Source organism: Sinocyclocheilus anshuiensis, unplaced genomic scaffold (assembly GCF_001515605.1).
Source record: "Sinocyclocheilus anshuiensis isolate Anshui unplaced genomic scaffold, SAMN03320099.WGS_v1.1 scaffold246, whole genome shotgun sequence".
Taxonomy (NCBI): domain Eukaryota; kingdom Metazoa; phylum Chordata; class Actinopteri; order Cypriniformes; family Cyprinidae; genus Sinocyclocheilus; species Sinocyclocheilus anshuiensis.
Window position 1 is genome coordinate 337,734 of NW_015542356.1, and position 20,500 is coordinate 358,233.

The 20,500-nt window shown below is 35.1% G+C and overlaps 1 protein-coding gene and 1 long non-coding RNA gene across 2 annotated transcripts; one reads left to right on the top strand and one right to left on the bottom strand.

Moving 5' to 3' along the window:
• Positions 1-8,327: 8,327 nt before the first annotated feature.
• Positions 8,328-12,193, bottom strand: LOC107691790 (uncharacterized). Its single transcript, XR_001634570.1, has 4 exons — positions 12,122-12,193; positions 10,500-10,695; positions 9,658-9,777; positions 8,328-8,858 (listed from the first exon to the last, which is right to left on the bottom strand). It is a non-coding gene; the product is annotated as an uncharacterized LOC107691790 (long non-coding RNA).
• A 512-nt stretch (positions 12,194-12,705) lies between these two features.
• LOC107691791 (inactive peptidyl-prolyl cis-trans isomerase FKBP6-like) lies at positions 12,706-18,114 on the top strand. The gene is made up of 8 exons (XM_016490601.1): positions 12,706-12,857; positions 13,619-13,736; positions 14,346-14,435; positions 14,539-14,741; positions 14,811-14,930; positions 15,075-15,272; positions 17,441-17,550; positions 17,634-18,114. The coding sequence occupies exons 1-8, from the start codon at positions 12,783-12,785 to the stop codon at positions 17,710-17,712; spliced, it is 993 nt and encodes a 330-aa protein (XP_016346087.1). The 5' UTR covers positions 12,706-12,782; the 3' UTR covers positions 17,713-18,114.
• The last annotated feature ends 2,386 nt before the right edge of the window (positions 18,115-20,500 follow it).

The window sequence follows — 20,500 nt, forward strand, 5'->3', positions numbered from 1 at the left end:
TTTTTTTTTTTTTCCCCCCCCCCCACCCCCCAAGAAACTGCATTTCAGTGCTTTTACAAGCAAACTGTTTTTTTTTTTCTTGTGAGAATGCAAAAGTATTTAGACATTTTGCACGCAAAATCACTGAAATTACATTTTTCCTCATATTTTTTCCATCTCAGGGGGTTGCATAGAAACCCTGCTCAAGTTCTGAAGTTCAAGTTCAAGTTTCGTGAGAAATATATCTGCACAATTCACAGAAAATGCTTTTTGCAGGTAACCTCGTATATATATGCATTTGACATGAACGTTTAGACAGTCAAGCAAACAATTGGTAGTCAAACTAAATTACATTTGTTCCACTTTTTAGGTGGATTTGGAGACAGTTTTGTGTAATAATGCAGACATCTTGTTTATTTCTCCAACATGCTTAGTTTCTGTCAAATCCGAGGTCTTATCCATTTATTTGTTAGTGCATTATTTAAAATATTTACTGTTTGTAAATGATATGCATTGTTACGTAGAGCTGCTTGTAAATGAATGCCTTTAGCTGAGCATAATATTTCATAGAGTATGAGTACTGCGATGAGAGACTAGGGTCTAGTCAATAATATCGAAATGAAGAATGCTTCCTAATCAGCGTCGCACCATTGTTATAACCTCAGTTCCTACACATTATTTTGTAATATATGGAATACTCGAAAGAAATTTTCATAATATATCGGAAGTGCACTAAAGGGGAAATCTGAGTATTTTTTATTTAGTGGCCCCGAAATGTGAAATCCTCCATAATAAGCTGTATTTTGATTACACCGTATTTTAGTTTTTAGATATTGCTCATTTGGAAGCAATGTTATATTGAGAATTATTATAGAAACCAATGAGAGTTGGTTATGTGTTGTGTCTGTTCGTTTGTAATTTATTCTTTGTAATGTCAGACAATGAAACCATGCAATATTCAACTGTTCTTTTCAAGTACTTGCAAACAAGTATACCTCTATGAAAATCCTACTGTGGTGAGATGTTCAGAGTTTCCTAAAGGAGCTGCTAAGACGGATGTTACTCTAGGTATTTGTTGTTTCTGTTTTGTGTGAAAGGCCAAAATCAAACATCTGTAGATGTCCTGATGTCTCATGAAGCTCAGTCGAATCAATTATATGCTCCCGTTTATTATTCATATACATCCAATGAGAATCAGTGCAGCAGTTTGAATAAGGCCCTGATCACCTGTTACTTTTTGTTACTTGGAAAATTCATTAAGTGATATCTGTCAAAAGGGAAAAAATGTCTAAAAACAGTTTTGTTTGGTAGACAGACTGTCTGATAAACTTGTGAAATGGAAACTGAAATCCATTTATCGACTTGTTACAGTTCATACTGCAACTTTCTGTTGAATTATGAGCCATTCTGCACGTTTCCTTATCTTTCACAAGGGTTTTGTTTTGTGAAATAAAATTGAGAGACACTGTTCATCGAGAAGGTTGTTTGCTGCCGGTATCAAACTGTTTGCAGCAGTTATGTCGTGTTTAATATAGAATTTAAGTGACAATTAAAACAAAATTAAATTTCACACACCGTGAAAGTAGTATTCTGCAATGCCTCCAAGAGTCACTCAGCCACATATAGGGTTTTACGTGTCAGGGTAGTGTATGTTTGATGGTATATGATCCTATGGATGTGCACTATGGTCAGTTTTGTATAAAATGGAATTTTACTCCAGTTTGTGGGTGCCTCAAAAGAGAGTGCCATACACAGCAATATAAACCAATTATATGAAATATCAAACAAATATTTAAAAAAGGTTTAATTCCAGGTTTAATATTAAGCTCTAAACTATTAAATTGCGGACAATGATTGTGAAATATAAATGTCTTTCATGTGAGTTGTGTTGCTTTTGCCACGTTACACAGATGCTGCACTTGATAGCAGGGGAAGGAAGGAACATCAACAAAAAAAAACCTTTTCAAAAGGCACACTTTTGTACCTTTAGTACCAAAATGGACCATTTAGATACAAATGTGTACCTTTTTGTGCTTTTGTACTTTTTTTTCTGAGAGTGAAGACTGCAATAAATAAATTATTGCTGAAATGAAACAATAAATAAATCGAGGCGTGAGAACCAGAAGGGAGTAAGTGGCATTTTGGGCGAAATTGGAGATATATATATATCAAATGAAAGCTTATGATGAGCTCTTTCTACTGCCAAAAGGACACAAGTGAATTCTTAATAATTTTGGAGTTATTCATTAGAAACCAAAAGACTTAACACTGAACATACTAAGCCAGTTGGTGCCAAAAGGGTGTAACTGCACTTATGCCCCTTTGGCACTGAGAAATGTATTGTGGCTAAAGCCTGTGGATAGCACTTAAGTCAAAATGACTGACACCACATGTAAGCCAGGTAGGTCAACCATGAGAAGAAAACAGTTTTTTTCCGCAGTTCATTGTCAGTGAGGTGTAGCTAGCTAGCGGGTAGTAACCAACAACTTACATTCTGATGGTATGTCCCTAGTGAAAAATAAATATACTAAAATGTACTTAAAATGCATTTATTTCATGCTAAGTACACTACAAATACATTTACATATTTATGTACTTAATAAAAATACCCTGCAATTGTACTTTTAGTATACTAATCTGGTATACTTGAAGTGCTTAATGCACTTTAATTGTGTTGAAGTCCAAATAAAAATATACTGAAGTATATTTGATTGTGCTGAAGTGGAACTATTGCAAGTATACTTCAGGTTCACTTTAAATATCTTGCATTTAAAGACTTATATTATTCAAAGATCATACGATCATCATAAATAATGAAATTAAAACGCATTTTAGGCTTAATATTGAGAAATGTGCATAGTGCACATAAGTAGTAGTCCAAATAAAGTTTAATTATAATTTTTATAGCAGTAAGTCTTGAGCAATATGTCAGTGAATATATTAATAGAGTTGCACTATACTTAGTATAAAATAAATGTATTTTAAATATATTATTTTATTTATTTTTTTACTATGGGTATTATCATATATAGGCACTCAGTTACTGCTTAGCCACAAGAGAGAGTATGCAGAGAAGTCCCTTCAGACATAGACAAAGGACATGACTGGGGAAAGGATACAAGAAATGCAGTGAGTAAAACGTTATACAGATGTCCACCTGGGATCACTGCTGTGCAAAAGAAAGACTTACTCTGCACAAATGGCAGTATCCCACAGTCTTGTGGACACCAAGCTTTACAAGTCAGCCAGTCAGAGTAGGCTTCTATTTCATGAACCATTCCATTGTTCCATCTGGATCTGGAAATTCCACCTGAAACTTTCTTTATGACACATTCATACTAGTTCAAATCTATTAACATTTTATTTACTTTATTTATTGTCTATTTACTGACATATCACTCGATACTTACTGATATAAAAAATTATAATTAAATTTATTTGGAGTACTACTTAAGCACAATGCACATTTCTCAATATTAAGCCTAAAATGTGCTTTAATGTCACTATTGATGAGGACTGTATGATCTTCGAATAATATCGGTCTTTAAATGCATGATATTTAAACTGTACCTAAAGTATACTTGTAATAGTTTCACTTTTAGCACAATCAAATATCCTTCAGTTTATCTTTAGTTAGACTTCAGTACTACTTTCTTACAATTAAAGTGCATTAAGTACAAAATTAGTTGTTCCAATTTAGCAAACTTTAAGTATACCAGTTTAGTGATATGTAAATAATATGTAACTGTATTTGTAGTATAGCATGAAATAAATGTATTTCAAAGACATTTTTGTATATTTATTTTTCACTAGGGAAGGCATCTGTAAAGGCTTTCAAACAACCATTTGACCAAATTGTTAAGTGCCTGAGATTACTATTTCAGTAAAATTAATCACATTCAATTAACTAAATTGATGTAAAGGCTTTTTATGTGATATTTTATTTGATTACAATGGATTGTTATTTCTTTTAAACTCATTAAAGTAATGTTTTGTTCATATTGTCAGCAGATGCACCCAAGTAACTCTACACACAAACATAAAATAATTAGCCACATACACACCAAACTACACACAGATGTGAAAAATGTAAAACACTACTCTGGTGTGTCTTTTGCTTTTTCAGTGTGCAGTGAAGAACAGGAGTTTGTCATAGCACTCGCACATACTGTACATGCATATGCACATGGCCGGACTTACCATTGGGCTTGAATGGGCTGCAGCCCAGGGGACCCCGCTCACGGTCACATCCAAAGCGCCGAGCACATGAAGCCGCATCGCAAACACCTCAAGAAAAAGTTATTGTTTTCATTGTTTCTGACTCAAGTAACCTTGCATTTTAATAAATAATGTTACATAAAGACAATTAAACGGTCAGTAATAAATGAACAAGTTACTAGCAATGCAATAGCACAAGGATACAAATGAAACAAACTGTGCTTTAACTTTTTCAGGTAGGCTATAGCCTAAAACTAACAGTAGCTGCTACTATTCAGGAACAAAATACTATGATGTATAAAGTCATAAATATAGATTATATTTATATATTATTCCATATTAAATATGAAAAAGTTATTTAGTCAAGAGCAGATTTGAGCAGAGTGATTTTTTTTCTTTTGTTCTTTAACACAGACTGACAGACAGCAGGTATACTAAAAACTGCTGTCACTTTCATACCAAATGTTAATGTTAGCAATGTTAATTAATTATTGGTTATTGTTAATTAATGTTAACAACAAAAGACAAAATCACTCACTGCTCTTGACTGAATAACTTTTGTAACTTTAATTTTAAGAATTTTGTATACAGTATATGAACCTGAAAGCATATTTTAATTTTTGTATATGTATGTATAGGTATGGGGCCCAAACATAACCTCAAGCCTAGGGGCCCCCGGCCCCGTAAGTCCTGCCCTGCATATGCACATATACACTGTATATACAGCGTGTATGACTGATTAATTTTACACAGTTATGCAACTGAACTGAATCAATACTGAACTGACTTGAGCTGTAAAATTACACTATTGACTTGTTAGAGCTGCTTTACAGCAGAATGTGAATTTGATACTATTGTGAAGCTGTTGTGAAACAATCTATATTGAATAAAGTACTTTAGAAATAAAGTTGACTTTCTGATTTGGCTTGTATGCATGTTCAGTATAGATAGATAGATAGATAGATATACTGAAAATGCATACAACACAGATGCATATTCAGTGTGTGTGTGTGTGTGTGTGTATGTGTGTGTGTGTGTGTATGTGTGTATATATATATATATACTGTATATAAGCGAAGTCAGAAAGTCAGCTTTATTGATAAAGCGCTTTGTATAGATACACTGTAAATAGAAAGAAGGGGGTAAAAAATATTTTTTTCTAAAAAAAAAAAAAACTTTTGATTACTAAGTGAACAAATTACGTTTAAGTGTTTTCACACATGATCACTGTGTGTAGGTCATCAGTAAATGCGTGTGGCATTAAAATGTTAGTTTTTGTTGATGTGCGTAATGTAGTTTGTTTTACAATATCAAACTGAGTTTAAAGCATGTGCTTGTAGTTTTGCAGACTTGGTCTAAAGATGAGGTATATGAGTGAATGGTTTCACTATGTGGGCCTCAAGTATCACTTTTAGTGTCTAAGCAATTACAAAAAACTGTAATGAATTAAATAAATAAATAAATAAGCTACATATGTGCCTACTGGACTGAATGTGTTTTATAGTGCTAAAAATATTTTTCTTGTCCGCTTTTGACAATATGGGACACTTCACTTCAAAAATCTGGAATTTTTGCATAGTCCTAATTTATGCAGGTCACACCTCTTTGACCAAATGTGAATATGTGACCCTGGACCACAAAACCAGTCATTATGGTCAATAGGACAATATTTGGCCGAGATACAACTGTTTGACAATCTGGAATCTTAGGGTGCAAAAAAAAAAAAAAAATTGAAAAAATCGGATTTAAAGTTGTCCATATAAAGGTCTTAGCAATGCATATTACTAATCAAAAATGAAGTTTTGATATATTTACGGTAAGAAATTTACAAAATATCTTTACTTAATATCCTAATGATTTTTGGCAAAAAAGAAAAATCAATAATTTTGACCAATGTATTGTTGGCTATTGCTACAAATATACCTGTGCTACTTAGGTATTAGGACTGCTTTTGTGGTGCAGGGTCACATATGTTAGGATAAATGACTAAGGGGGAAAAAAAGAGAGGGAAACAAAATTACATATGATTTTTACAGATAATTATACAGTAATTATAAAATAATAATAATAATAATAATATAGTGTAAAAAGCTCATCATTATGAATTTGAAACACATAAACTTAAAATACGTTTACAGGTGCCCTCTGCTGTTTGTTCTTGCTCTGTGCATGTGCTGTTTTCACAAAAAGAAAAGAAAAATAAATTATGCAAATTAAAAGACATTTCAAAAACACACACAGTCTCACACACGACACAACTATGGGCAATTTTCACAGTGTCCTATTCACGTGATGCTGCGTGTCTTGGGGGAAACCAGAGCACCCGGAGGAAACCAGAGCAGACACGGGGAGAACATGCAAACTCCACAAACTACCCACTTTCATGTCAGTTAGAAAAAAAATCTAGCTTTTGTTGTCATCTTAAAAAAAAAAATTAACTGTGGATATAAAAAGAAAGTGTACTTTATAGAGTGAAAAAGGGACAGCTAGGTTGTATTCTGTTACAATTACAATAACAGTCATTATAACAGATATAGCTTTAGGCACAGTCAATATAGTGCATGTTTAATATTGCAGAAAAAACAATGGAAAAGCTCTGCTTTGAATACAAAAAGGTTTTCTGGATGAGCAGTCCTTAGTATTCTCCTCCTCTGTTTTGCTTACTGAGAAAGGTGATTAAAATAGAGCTGAATGTTTGGATTGAGTGTTTTCCTCAACACAAATTGAATTTCAAGGCAGGACAATTCTGGACAATGTAGATTTCATATTGCATGGTTTTGTATTAATATTTTGACCACTAATATCAAAGTGTATTTACATAACATTCCAGAACATGAGCCTACCTTTCAGCGATATATAGGCTAGTGTAATGAAAGTAAAGTACACTCTAAGAAAAATGAATTTTCCGTACTGCTCTTTCCCATATGTTGAAATGTGTTGTGTGTTAGGGTTGAAGGAAACATCAGTAAACTTGAGGGAAAATGCATTTTCTGATAGTATCCGTTTTCTACGATTTTTTTTTTCTTACAGTGTCCTAAAGAAATTCAGATGAATGATGAGAATAATATTCACATTCCTTACTTAGGAAGTCAAGTAAAGTCTCCTTTATTTGTGTACATATTGTGTCAAAGCAGCTTTACAGTGATAAACAGGAAAAATAGCAGAATCAATTATGGAAACTCAACTATGGAGACATTCTGCAGTAAAGCAGCTCAAAAGTACAACAGTGTCATTGTTCATATCAAGTCAGTTTAGACTTGGCTCAATGTGATAACAGTGTGAATTAAATCAAATTTTGAAGCAAATACAGTTCAACTATAAGCAGTTCTGTTACTCAGCTTTAGCCAGTTCAATGTTGATTGAGTTCAGTCTGATGTTGAAAGATGTGATTCAGCTGTAGAGCAGCGCCACAGAAGACAATAGTTCAGTTTGATTCAATTCAAGTAAAGAAAGCGTCTTATGAAGCAACTAGACTCGGCTGCCTGAATCCCTTTGACCATCAATTTGTTTAGGTATTTGAATGTGAACTGATTTGTCAACACTTTGCTGTTAAAAAAACTCAAGAAAACATGAAGCACTAAAGCTGATTCAATGATAACAGCAGATTATAATAGATTTCTGCATTTATTTTTGAGGAATTTACATAGAATTTTTGAACAAAACACGATGACAGCTTGAGCTGGTTTGTTTCCAACATTACAAAATCTGGTTGTGAAAAAGATATATAAAATCTTTAGCCTCAAACAAAAAGCATGTGTTTAAGATGACTACTAACCACAGCAAAAACAAAAATGGCATTTGTGCTCCTTCTGTCACTTCGTAGAACAAAAAGGATATTGCGCACTTGACCTCAGAAAATGCCCTTGCTTTTAATCACATCTCCTTGTGTTTACATACCAAACTATCAGCACAGTTTTCATGGGGAATGTGTTTTTCTTGATAGCCGTTCCTGCCAAGTCATGTTTATATGACAAAGTGAAACTAATGAGCTTTAGAGAACGCAACAGCAGATTGGTACAGTAACATTAAGTTAAACATGCATTCCTAAAGGGAAAGTTCACATAAAAAAATTAAAATTCTGTCAGACTCACTCTCAAGCCATTCCAAACCTGACTTTCTTTGTTCTGTGGATCACAAAAGAAGAATTGTCAGTAGGGTCCAATGTTGTTTTGGACCCCATTGGACTTTCACTGAATGGACAAAGATATTTATCATATAACATAAAAAAACATACAGGTTTGGAACAACATGAGGGTGAGTAAACAATGCAAATTTTAATTTTTGGCTGAACTACACCTTTAATTATGCTGGAAAATGTCATATTCAGATGACACTTTATAACATAAAACATAATCAATATCAGAAACTGTCTAAAATGAAAAGACTTTTTTTTTTTAATAAATAAAATAACAGTGCTGGTCAAACTGATTTATCCTTCTAGTCTGCTGCAGCTATTGCTATGGCATTTCTGTGACATTATGCACGTGCACAATGTGTTTTGTGTTGTGCGCTGAGTGACTGTGCCCATCTGTAGTGGCAAGCATGGCAACCACAACAGCAAATATAAGAGCAGCTGAAATCAATACAGTGGCTATGAGTCCTTTATTAGCCCGCAGGTACTCCATCTTCTGGTTCACAGCAGATTCCTTACATTTTTTCCTCTGAAATTGAAATGAAAATAGAACATATTAAGATTATGAATTAGCTCTTTTAACACAAAGTTGAAAAGTGTATCAGTTTCTCCTTCCACAGTAAGGCTTTGTTGATAATTGCAATTCATAGAATACTGTGAGTAATAATGTTTATATGTTCAATTTATAGCAAATAATATGACTGTCACATTAATGAACACAAACAGACATAAGTTGTTGAGACGCGCATGCTTGAGCATTTGGCACAAATCTTGAGCTCTCGGAGTAAACTTAAACAAAAAGACATCCATATGAAATAATTACTATTAAATGTGACCCTGGACCACAAAACCAGTCTTAAGTCACTGGGGTATATTTGTAGCAATAGCCAAAAATACATTGTATGGGTCAAAATTATTGATTTTTCTTTTATGCCAAAAATCATTAGGATATTAAGTAAAGATCATGTTCCATGAAGATATTTTGTAAATTTCCTACTGTAAATATATTAAAACTTAATTTTTGATTAGTAATATGCATTGCTAAGAACTTCATTTGGACAACGTTAAAGGCGATTTTCTCAATATTTAAATTTTTTTGCATCTTCAGATTCCAGATTTTCAAATAGTTGTATCTCGGCCAAATATTGTCCTATCCTAACACACCATACATCAATGGAGAGCTTATTTGTTCAGATTTCAGATGATGTATAAATCTCAATTTCGAAAAATTGACCCTTATGACTGGTTTTGTGGTCCAGGGTCACAAATGATATTAACTCTAGAAATGACAAGAATCATGTTATACATTAAGGAGACACTGTACTTACGGTGCACTGAGGCTTTTCAGGTTTTTGATTGACATCTTTGGGTTGTTCTGCTTTATTTTCATTTTCCAGCATAGCAACTTTCACCTCCTCTGTCTCACTCTTAGCATTCTGAATATTATCCTAAAACAGAGTTTTAAATCGACAGTTTAGGGTGACATGTTTCCTTAGTGTATACAACATGCTGCATATAAGTACTTTGTCTCTCTGATGCTTTTAATACATAAAAACCTATTAGAAACATAACATTATTTATATATGACAGAATAAACTTACATAATACAAGATAATTAATTACATGATTAATAGAGGAGTACAGGAATAGATTTGGATTAGCAAAATAACCACTATATTAACTATATTAACATCATATTAACTATAAACGTGATCCGCTAACATCTGACAACCATAAAGCAATGCAATAATTTTAAATAATTAAAATGAACTAACTTTTTGTATAGTGTGCTTGTGCAGTCATTGTTTAAAATAAATGACATCTGGTTTATTATTTTGTATCAAATGCAATGACATTCATATATTTTAAGTAAGGCTTAAATGTCATTTCAGGGCCACTGCATATCTATAAATGGTATTTATATTTTGCTGTCTTAAGGTGCAAATGGTCAAATAATGCATTCAGTAATCTGTACTGTCATCTGATAACTGTATGCCTTTATTGCACTGATAAGAAAGTGTTTGGCCATAATATGTTGCATAACATCACATAATGGCATTTCAAAATATTGCTCAGCTTACTAGAATGTTAGAGAAATAAGCTATTCCTTAAACTGTATAGAAATGTCACTGAATGCTGTCATTCTTATTGTTTGCATGCATAAACTCACCATACTGCAGCAGTATCGCGTTGGAGCCTGTATTTGTGCTTGATTCTGGCGATGCAGCAAGAGTGAATGAAAACAGGTGAAGTGAGAGCAAAGTCCGTATATGGCACTTCAAGATGGTATGCAGCTCCTCCTTCTCACTCCACTTTAGCAGCGCTTCCTCCTTTATTTGCTTTAGTGTTTCCACTTCCACTAATCACTAGGTAATTCATTGAAACAGACCATAAATAACATGCTCATTCTCAGGAAACAGTGACAGACTATTTATCTGTTTACCATTTCATTTGAAAGGGTTCTTGGTAGAATTTTTTTTTTTTAAGAAATCATATGTTCTCACCTCAGGCCCCAACACACTGTGGTTACAGGTACAAGTGGTTATAGCTACATTAGTCAATTTCAACACTGACAAGTTTGGACATCCTATACCTACAACAGCAGGTGGTATGGCTTAGCAGTAGGGGAGGCTGGGGCAAGTTGTCACAGTGAATACTTTCCCTTGTGACAAGCAGGGCCGTAGCTGGGGTTTGCGGGGCCCCAGTGCAGGTTGTACCAGTGGGCCCTGTTTGAAATTGTTTAATTTGTATGTTCATTCTATTTTTTTATTCTTCATGGCTAGTTTTTGCGTATTTCAATTCATTCTGTAACCTACTTGTTCTACAGATCTGTGTGTACTAGTGTTAAATGCTACTGTTTTTGACTGTGTTGATAACGTTTAAGACAGATAATATCATGATCATTTTTGCGTTTCCCTTACCGAATGTCGTATCCTGTCAGCAAAAACCTGTCCATGGTCTTTTGCAAATAAGATAAGATAAAGATATCGCTGACTCTAAACTGCAACTTCCTACTTTATTAACGTTCTAAAGTGTTAAATTAAGTGGAAAAGACAAGTCCAAAACGCTTATAATAGCTGGATCTGGCAACACGGAGGCTGCGCCCTCACTCACAACTCTCTCAAGCCGCGTTCATTTTCATACCAGGGACGCTAAACATTCTTGCAAACTGTCTAAAATGAATTATACATGTCATGCAGGCATTCATATGAGGAGTTTAACAGCAAATTAGTCATTCAAAGAACACATTTTTATTTTTGAACATGAAACATTTACCGAGGTCCGGACCTCGGTGGCCTCATAGCTGGTTAAGGGCCTGGGGATATACCTCCTAAATAGCTGCAATCAATAAAACCCTGTATTTTCACAAAAAAAAAATAAAAAAAAATCTCGTGTTAATGTTATGTTTGAATTTGTCAGTACGTCCTAAACTGTATTATTATTATTGAGTAAACCTGTCAACAATGTCAAAACTTAAGCGTCTTCATTGAAAAACTTGTTTAAAGATTAATATTCAAGAAACTAACCATTCTGTAAGAAAATGTATGTTAATGATATTTAAACTGTTGAGCTGCTCTAGAAAACATCTGCTCTAAGGACATTAGCACTGTCTACACTTTTATTGGACCAACAACTTAATTTTCACCCACTAGTGTGTGTCTTCAAAACAAAAAAGATGATTCACATTAAAATCTCTCTTGGTTGTGTGTTCACAAGAACTATTGTACTTTTCCTTGAATGCAGCGGTTATTTCCAAAGTAGATTCTTTTTGGATCCGAGTCTTGTATTTACATGTCCGTAACAAGTAGATTTCCTCAACGCGTGGTAGTAAAACTAGTCAAACCATTGGGAAGTCCTGCGAATCGATTCTTTTGAACACATTTCGAACGTGAACCAGTTTAAACACGTCATTCCGTAATCGCCCCATCACGTGGTTCCAGAAATTTCAGCGTGGCTTTTTTTTATGATATATTTTGCATTAACATTAAACAACCAATTCTGTTTCATACATTGATTAAATTCTCATACAGTCAAGTCAAAAACATAATTACAGTTGTCTTCTCTGTTCGCGTAAGTCAGTTGGATTCCTGAATGAATCGTGCAGTCAGTCTCTTTGGATAACGCCTCCAGACAGGTTTTGTGAACCGATTCAGTCAGTTCCTATTCACTAACGGATTGTCAACGAAGCCTCGTTTTCCCCACCTACTTAAAACAGTTTTTGTAAAATAGCGCAGATGTATGTACACAGGTGACCTAACGACACTTCTTGGTAAAAACATGTGTCTTGTGGCTTGTTTCATTAAACAACAGTAGGCTAATTTCAATATTAAAATGACGGCCGCTAGTTGGCGCAGGTGTCGCGCACACTGGCAGTAACAGATTCTCTGAGTCCAATCCACACTTGCAGATTGACCTCTTTTGAAAGTGTTTTTGGCCTAAAAACACATGCACAATGTCAACAAACGGCAAGACCTCGAGAATATTACAGTTCATAGCTCCAGATGAGCGCCGTCAGTTTGGAATCGAGGTAACGTTAACTGCACTGCAGTGAAAGAGCTGGCTAATTTCTAATGATGCATGATCAATTTACAACAGAACGCGCCAGCAAGCAATTTACTTCTCTTTATATGTGTTTATATGAGATTTATATTAACGTTAGTTCTCTACAACGCCACTACAAGACAAAATGCGTAGTCTAGAATTGATAACAAGGTTAAGAGCTTGTTAACCTCCACATGTTATGTATCTGGAGGTGGCCACAGGCTTGGATTTGACCTGACATTGACGTGATCAGTGCAAACATTTTAGGTTGGTACCATGTGAGCTACCATGTTACTAAAATATACATTTAAGTATTTTCAGTAGTGTCTCTTCATCCCGCCTAGGGTAACCGATACCCCTTATAACAAAAGAATACTGCTGTTGTGCCATGATATAGCCTAATGATGATATAAGCTGGTAATTCCATGATGTTTTAATATAACAATACTGAACAATTGCCATATTCACGTGGCATGAGTTTATGTGGTACTCCAAGATTCTTCCAAAAAAGCAAAAGATTTACCAAGTTAACATAGTCCAGAAATATGGTAGTATGTCAAGAAATGTAGTCTCATGTTTTTTTTGTTTTTTTTTTGGTAGTGGGAGTTAATGCTATATTATATATTACAGTGTTACATGGTTGGTTAAAGTTTTTTGCTTGGCTCAAAAAATGTAGCTTTAACATGAATTAAGAAAGTTTAAAACATTTTGTAGTAATTTCTTTCTTTCTTTTTCTTTTTGTCTTAGACTCCATTCCAGCGTCTGTCTTGGCAAATGCAAGACATATTAGGGGATGGAGGAATTCTCAAAGAGGTCGTCCATGCAGGAGAAGGTCCACCCGTACCCAAGCATGCCTCTGTATCAAGTAAATGACTGAAATGAACACGGTGGTTTTATTAAGTTCTAGCTTCTTGCTTATGATAGTCAAATAATGCAGAAATAAATAAATGATTCTTAGAATACACACCACACTACCATTCAAAAGTTTGTGGTCAAGATTTTTTAAAAGTCTCATATACTAACCAAGGCTGCATTTATTTGATAAAAAATACAGAAAAAAAGTAATATTGTGAAATTTATTTTTTTATTTTACAATTTTAAATATGTTTTCTATTTTAATATATTTTCAATTAAAATGTATTATTGTGATGATAAAACGAATCATTCTAAAATGCTGATTTGGTGCTTAAGAAACATTTCTTATTATCAATGCTGAAAACAGTTGTGGTGCTAAATATTTTTTTTGGTAAACTGATATTTTTTAAGATTCAAAATAATTATTTTAAATATATATCTTTTGTAACATTTATGCATTTCTTAACTATCACTTTTAAATTTAAATGTAATGCATCCTTGTTTAATAAAAGTATTAATTTCTTAAAAAATACTTTTGATTGATAGTGTATGTACTTTTATGCTATAGATTCTCTTTAGCTTCTCATTAGCTGCCAACATGAACTCATTTCATCCACAGTTCATTTCTCTGGTTTCATTGAGTACTCTGACGCACCATTTGAGACAACCAGCCACCTTAAATTTCCACGAATGATGAAGCTTGGTAGAGGTAGGATGGAAACTGAATTCTTCCATTAGAATGATAATCAAGTCTCTCCTGTATAATCTCTTCTTTTTCCTCCGTCAAGACACTCTAACCTCTTTCCCCATAGATGTTACTTTGTATGGCCTAGAGCTTGGTCTTCTTACTATGAAGAAAGGCGAGTTTTCCCGTTTTCTTTTCAAGCCCAAATATGCCTACGGGGACCTTGGATGCCCCCCACACATACCTCCATTAGCCACAGTCCTCTATGAGGTGCAAGTCCTCGATTTCCTGGACTCGGCACAAGTGGATGAATTAATGGATTTGAGTATGGTAAGATTTTTATGGTAATGATTTTTTGGTGGTTGTGTCAGAGATTGTAATCTCAACATTGTTCCTCAGGAAGAGCAGAACAATGTTCCTCTGTCCACATTTCTGAATGTACTGGACACACAGCGGAGCTTTGGCAACCTCTGCTTCAATAAGAAGCGCTATGAAGATGCTCGAGAGCGATACAAACAGGTTCTGTGCTTATAACTGTTTTGTTAGTTTCTAAGAAATGAGAGTGAAAGTAAATGGATAAAGAAAAATTGTAGTTTATTCTAATACCTAATAATAGACTGTGTTGTAGCAGTCGTGTCACACTACTGTTGGTCCATGGTACAGGCCATGACACTTTTGCAGAATCGTGAGCCGGTGGATGAAGAAGAGAAGAAGTGTCTTGAGGAAATGAAATTGCCTTTCCTGCTCAACCTCTCACTCACGTACCTCAAACTGGAAAAACCCCAGAAGGCCCTTTGCTACGGTCAGAAAGTACTGGACATCAGCCCTCAGAACACTAAAGCGCTCTTCCGCTGCGGCCAGGTTAGGTGACATTTATATATTTTTTTTATATCCTTGGTTGATAAACTTATTGTAATCTTTCAGTAAAAAACATATTGCTTTATAAAATCTAGGGGCTGTCAGTTGAGTTAAAATTTTAATAAAATCAAGATATGCTGATTAATTAATTGAATTAATCACATTTATGAGTATTTGCTAAGAAATCATCCAAATCTAGTGTGTTTTCAGAAGATCATTTGCTTTTTTTATCGAAAGAAGGACTTAAAACTGTACAGTTATATTCTGGGATTCTCCCACTCACACTGGTCATCCATCAATGAATGAATGAATGATGTATTTATATAGCACTTTATTGTTGTACACCCAAAGTGCTTTACAATCGTGTGTGGGGGGGTCTCAACCACCACCAGTGTGCAGCATCCACCTGGATGATGCGACGGCAGCCACAGGACAACGGCGCCAGTGTGCTTACCACACACCAGCTACAGGTGGAGAGAGATGGAGCCAGTCAAGTGGTTGGGGATTATTAGGAGGCCAAGATTGACAAGGGCCAGTGGCGGCAATTTGGCCAGGACACCGGGGTTACACCCCTACTCTTTGCGAGAAGTGCTATGGGATTTTTTAATGACCACAGAGAGTCAGGACCTCAGTTTAACGTCTCATCCGAAAGACGGTGGTTTTTGACAGTATAGTGTCCCCATCACTACACTGGGGTGTTAGGAACCACACAGACCACAGGGTGAGCACCCCCTGCTGGCCTCACTAAAACCTCTTCAGCGACCAGTCTTGGGCTACAGGGTGATATGGCTGTGGCTACCTGGAACCTGGCACGTTTTCTCCCATAGTTCGGTTAGTTTCGCCATATATGAACATAGCAAAAGCTCAAAGTAGCACCAAAATAATCGGTTTGAGATCCAGTCCAATTGAAAATGAACTCTGGAACAGTGATAAGAAAGCAATCTGACCCAACAGACTCAAGACGGATTGACAAGTCTGTTGGGTCAGATTGCTTTCTTATCACTGCTCCAGAGTTCATTTTCAATTGGACTGGATCTCAAACCGATTATTTTGGTGCTACTCTGAGCGCGATTGCTATGTTCATATATGGCGAAATTAACCAAACTATGGGAGAAAACGTGCCAGGTTCCAAAATAAACACTCCAAAGGAACCAGTTGTGAAAATGAGTAATTGCATACTTAAGAACTCAATATACTGTTTTATTTCCATTTCAATGAAAATAAAATTATAGGTTGATCACTGGCCTACAGCAATCCATTTTACAATCGAGTAGACAGAGTGTGTTCACATCAGCAAAATTTGATGGGCAAAGGGCTACTGTCAGTAGTGAAACGATGTATCATGCACTGCTTGCACGGTAGTCACTTTCAAAGTAAGCAGCTTTCTGTTGGACAGCGTGACAATATCAGATGACCAATCTGAAATTGAGTGAAATCTGAGTGGGAAGCTCACCCTCATACAGAAGTCCAGATTGCACAGATTCCTATTGGAGTGACTGTATTTCACCCACAAAATTTTGGCGAACAGAGGCAAATATGACCTTGCTATTAGAGACTCTTCACATAGGATGTTTAATTCTTTTCCTTTTTTTAAATTGCTGTTACTCATTCAGACTCATTAATGTCTTGGCCACTCTGTTGCTATTTTTCTGAGTCTCAAGCAGTGAGCTTAATGTTTTCCATTCCGTTGTGCTCCGATTAGCTGATTTTGAGCACATGGTTATGTCTTTTGTGAACAGCACCTTGTTCATTTTTTACTGCATGTTCTGATGGGGCCAGATTGGACTTGCTAAAACAAAGGTAGCACACCAAGTTTGAATTGCTGTGCTAGTTGAAAAATTCATTATGATTGATAAAATACCTTATGATTGAATTTACTTCTGATTCCTGGAGCAAGATTTCTATTTTATTGCATTTCTTTTGCTTTTGTATTAATGTAGTGTGTTTTTTAGTGATCACACCAAGTACATTTATTCAGTGCAAATTAAAATGTTAAATTGACAGCCCAAATAAAGACCTATTCTTTAGAATCCTGAAGAATCTTCCAATCAGGTTTTTATTTGTGTGTTGTTTACCATTGTAGCGGAAGACCACTGATCTGATATTAAGAGCTTTCCTTTTTTATTTTAATTTCTTTCTTTCTTTTATTTTCTTTGTTTATTTTTATTAAGGCCTGTTTGGAGATGAATGACTATGAGAAAGCACAAGATTACCTTACACTCGCTCAGGTGAACAAGCCATTCGACCCTGACATCAACACCTTGCTGAAAAAGCTTGCTCTGTAAGTTTTTCTTATCTGATAGTTTTGTCAAGTTTTCCTACGTGTTAATGTGAAAGCTAAACAAATCTACTGATCTTTTACAGCTGCTACAAGGACTATTTGGACAAAGAGAGAGAGATGTGCTCCAAGATGTTCTCGGGTTTTAAAGGAATGGAAAAGTGAAGCTTGCAGTGTCCATGGTGGCACTTTTACCATTTTTCAAACCCTCCAGATTGACCACAAGTGGGCAGTATAAACCCAACAAATTGTATTTTTGGTTTGAGTGGCCAACATTGCCTCAAATGTTGTCATACTTTTAATTGCTTATCGTTTACTTTTATTTTGCATTATTTTGTGTTTGCCAACACAATATATAATTATTTTTTTTGCCACAGTTTTCAGCATTATGTTCTCTATGTTACTGTAAGATAAGCTTTATTATGGCAGACAGTCAAGATTTTGCAGTGTTGTGTTCAGTACTCTATATGGAGCATCAGGATGTCTCCCAAGCGTGTGGCTGGAGTTTCAGAAGTTATATAGACTTGTTAATTTGTTGAATTATTTCTCATGCACTTTTTTTGTATGCCATGCAATGCACGTCTTGATTTTACTTATTTTGTGTTAAATGTTGACGTTAACATGAAAACAATAAGTTGTTATGCCTTGCTCAGATTTTTGAATTTTCTTTAGATTTATGTAGAAATTAATAATACTGTGTAAGATTAAAAATACACATCAATTTTGTTTCCTCTAACAAAAAAGTAAAAAATTTCAATATATACTGTATATATAAAGTTTACCTTTATACGAGTCTTGTCATCTTGTTGTGTTGTCTTGGTACATTTTACTGCCTAGTCTTTCCTCCCTGTCCTAACACAAAAATAAAAATACCAGTCTTCAACAGCCCCAAAAGTGTATGCGTAAATGACACTTAAAGCTCCCTTAAAAATTTAATTTCATTATCGCAAAATATTAAACCATGTTGTGTCTGCCAAAAATTCTGCACAAGTTTTCTCAGAACTATTTTCACTGATGTATGAAGTTAGTTCTTCTCAAGTTCACACGTGTGTCCAGCAGAATAACCACAGGTGTAGCTCATCACATTTACTATGTAAAAATACTTAAAAAAAACAAAAAAAATGGCATTCCACATTTGCTCTAGCTTGCTTGCCATCCAGGTTTTTACTAAATGTAGCATTGTATATTGTAAATTACTATTGTAAATAAAAGCATCTGCTAAATAAATGTAAATGTAATCCACAAAATGTCACAATATGTTGGAGCCAGTTAACAAGAAGTTAGCAACATCACTTTCAATTCTTAAGAAGGTTTGTGCTAAAACGTTCCATGTGGATTAACCGAGTTTACCTCAGTATGGAGTTGTAAGGATGTCCTCTTTCAACAGAGCCAGGCTTTTGACCACACTGACCTACAATATTTAGTAAAACCCCCACAAAGATTTGTAAAGTGACGTTCTACTACTATTATATGTAACTGTTATGGATAGTCTTTTCTGTGGCTGGAAGAGCAGTGCAAACACAGTTAATCTTAAAACAAGCAACAGGTCTGTAAATCCTTGGACTACACATAAATTGCTCGGTTTGGTTTCTCCGTCCTTGGTAACTTTAGTCCAGTGAAGTCCATCATTTCTTGTATTTGTTTCTTTTGAGTGTTGCTCTGCTGACATTTACCAGATGTGAAGATGTAATTATATGTGTACAAAGTGAAGTTTATTATTCTTGACCCAGACCTGTCCAGGTTCTTTGGGTTTTCTCCTGGACTAAGCTCTTGGTGAGTTAATTTCTCAAAACCACAGGTCTTTAAAACTGCTGTTTTTCCAAAGCAACATGTACAATATTTTCTAGATTTCTAGCATCCTTTCAATGTTTTGCCTTACAGGGAAAGTTCACCCAGAAATTCTGTCATCATTTACTCACTATTATGTTGTTCCAAACATTAATTTTCGGAGACTTGGTTCTATCCATTGGATGGTAAAAGATGTGAATATAAGCTTGCAGTAATGTAAGAAAGGGGCAGGTTTACGCATACTAAATAACGGGAGAAGTCCAGTCATTAGAGCCTGTCATTTCACTGAAACGTTAAGTTATGACATTTTAATTGAAAATTACAAGGTGGAAAAAGTTAAACATGCATGCCTGAATCATTCACAATAAGACTGATCATGTGGATTTAAAAAAAAAAATGATAGAGTGAATTTTTATTTCATACTGAAAGGCGAAGTGTGCTATTTTAGCACCTAATGGGAATGCAGGAATAATGCTTATTTTCAAACAGGTTTTTAAATGCACTCCTACCACCGCTTTTGCCCCATCCTCCATACCTTGTGTAGTGAAAAAGGCAGTCCTTCCCCAAACTTACAAGCAGAAGTTGATACTCAGATTCTTTATCTTTGGCTACCAAGATCATAGTGTTAAATATCAGACAGTAAGAGTGTAATATTAAGATTGTGTGAGAGAGAATCAGTGGTATGTCTGGATGGTGCCCATGATTTTGCCAAGTGGAACACATTCCTGGAGCAGACTCCACTTGGTCCTGAAACAACATTCCTATCAACCAGATAGAGCTTAAGGCTCAGGTTGGGGCTTGAACGACTTTCATATCAACCTACAGTGTCATTTCCCTCTCATTTTAAATTAATTAATGGTTAGGAATTTTGTACCAGGACCAAGAAAAGACACTGACCAAGAACACATCCTACTTGCAAAATCACGGTCACCACGCGGCAACCGTGACTGTGATTTTGCCAAGTAGGATGTGTTCCAGGATCATAAACCTTATTGAGATAGGGTTAAGGTGATGATTGGGTTATTAATGAACAAGGGATGAGGATCTAGGAACATCCAGTCCTTCCTGGGTTACAGACACCTGTGTGCAAACACGAAGCAGATCCAGATCTCCAAAACGAGCTGATAGCAGTTGACACAAAGACCCCAGTTATCTCTTCCAGTCC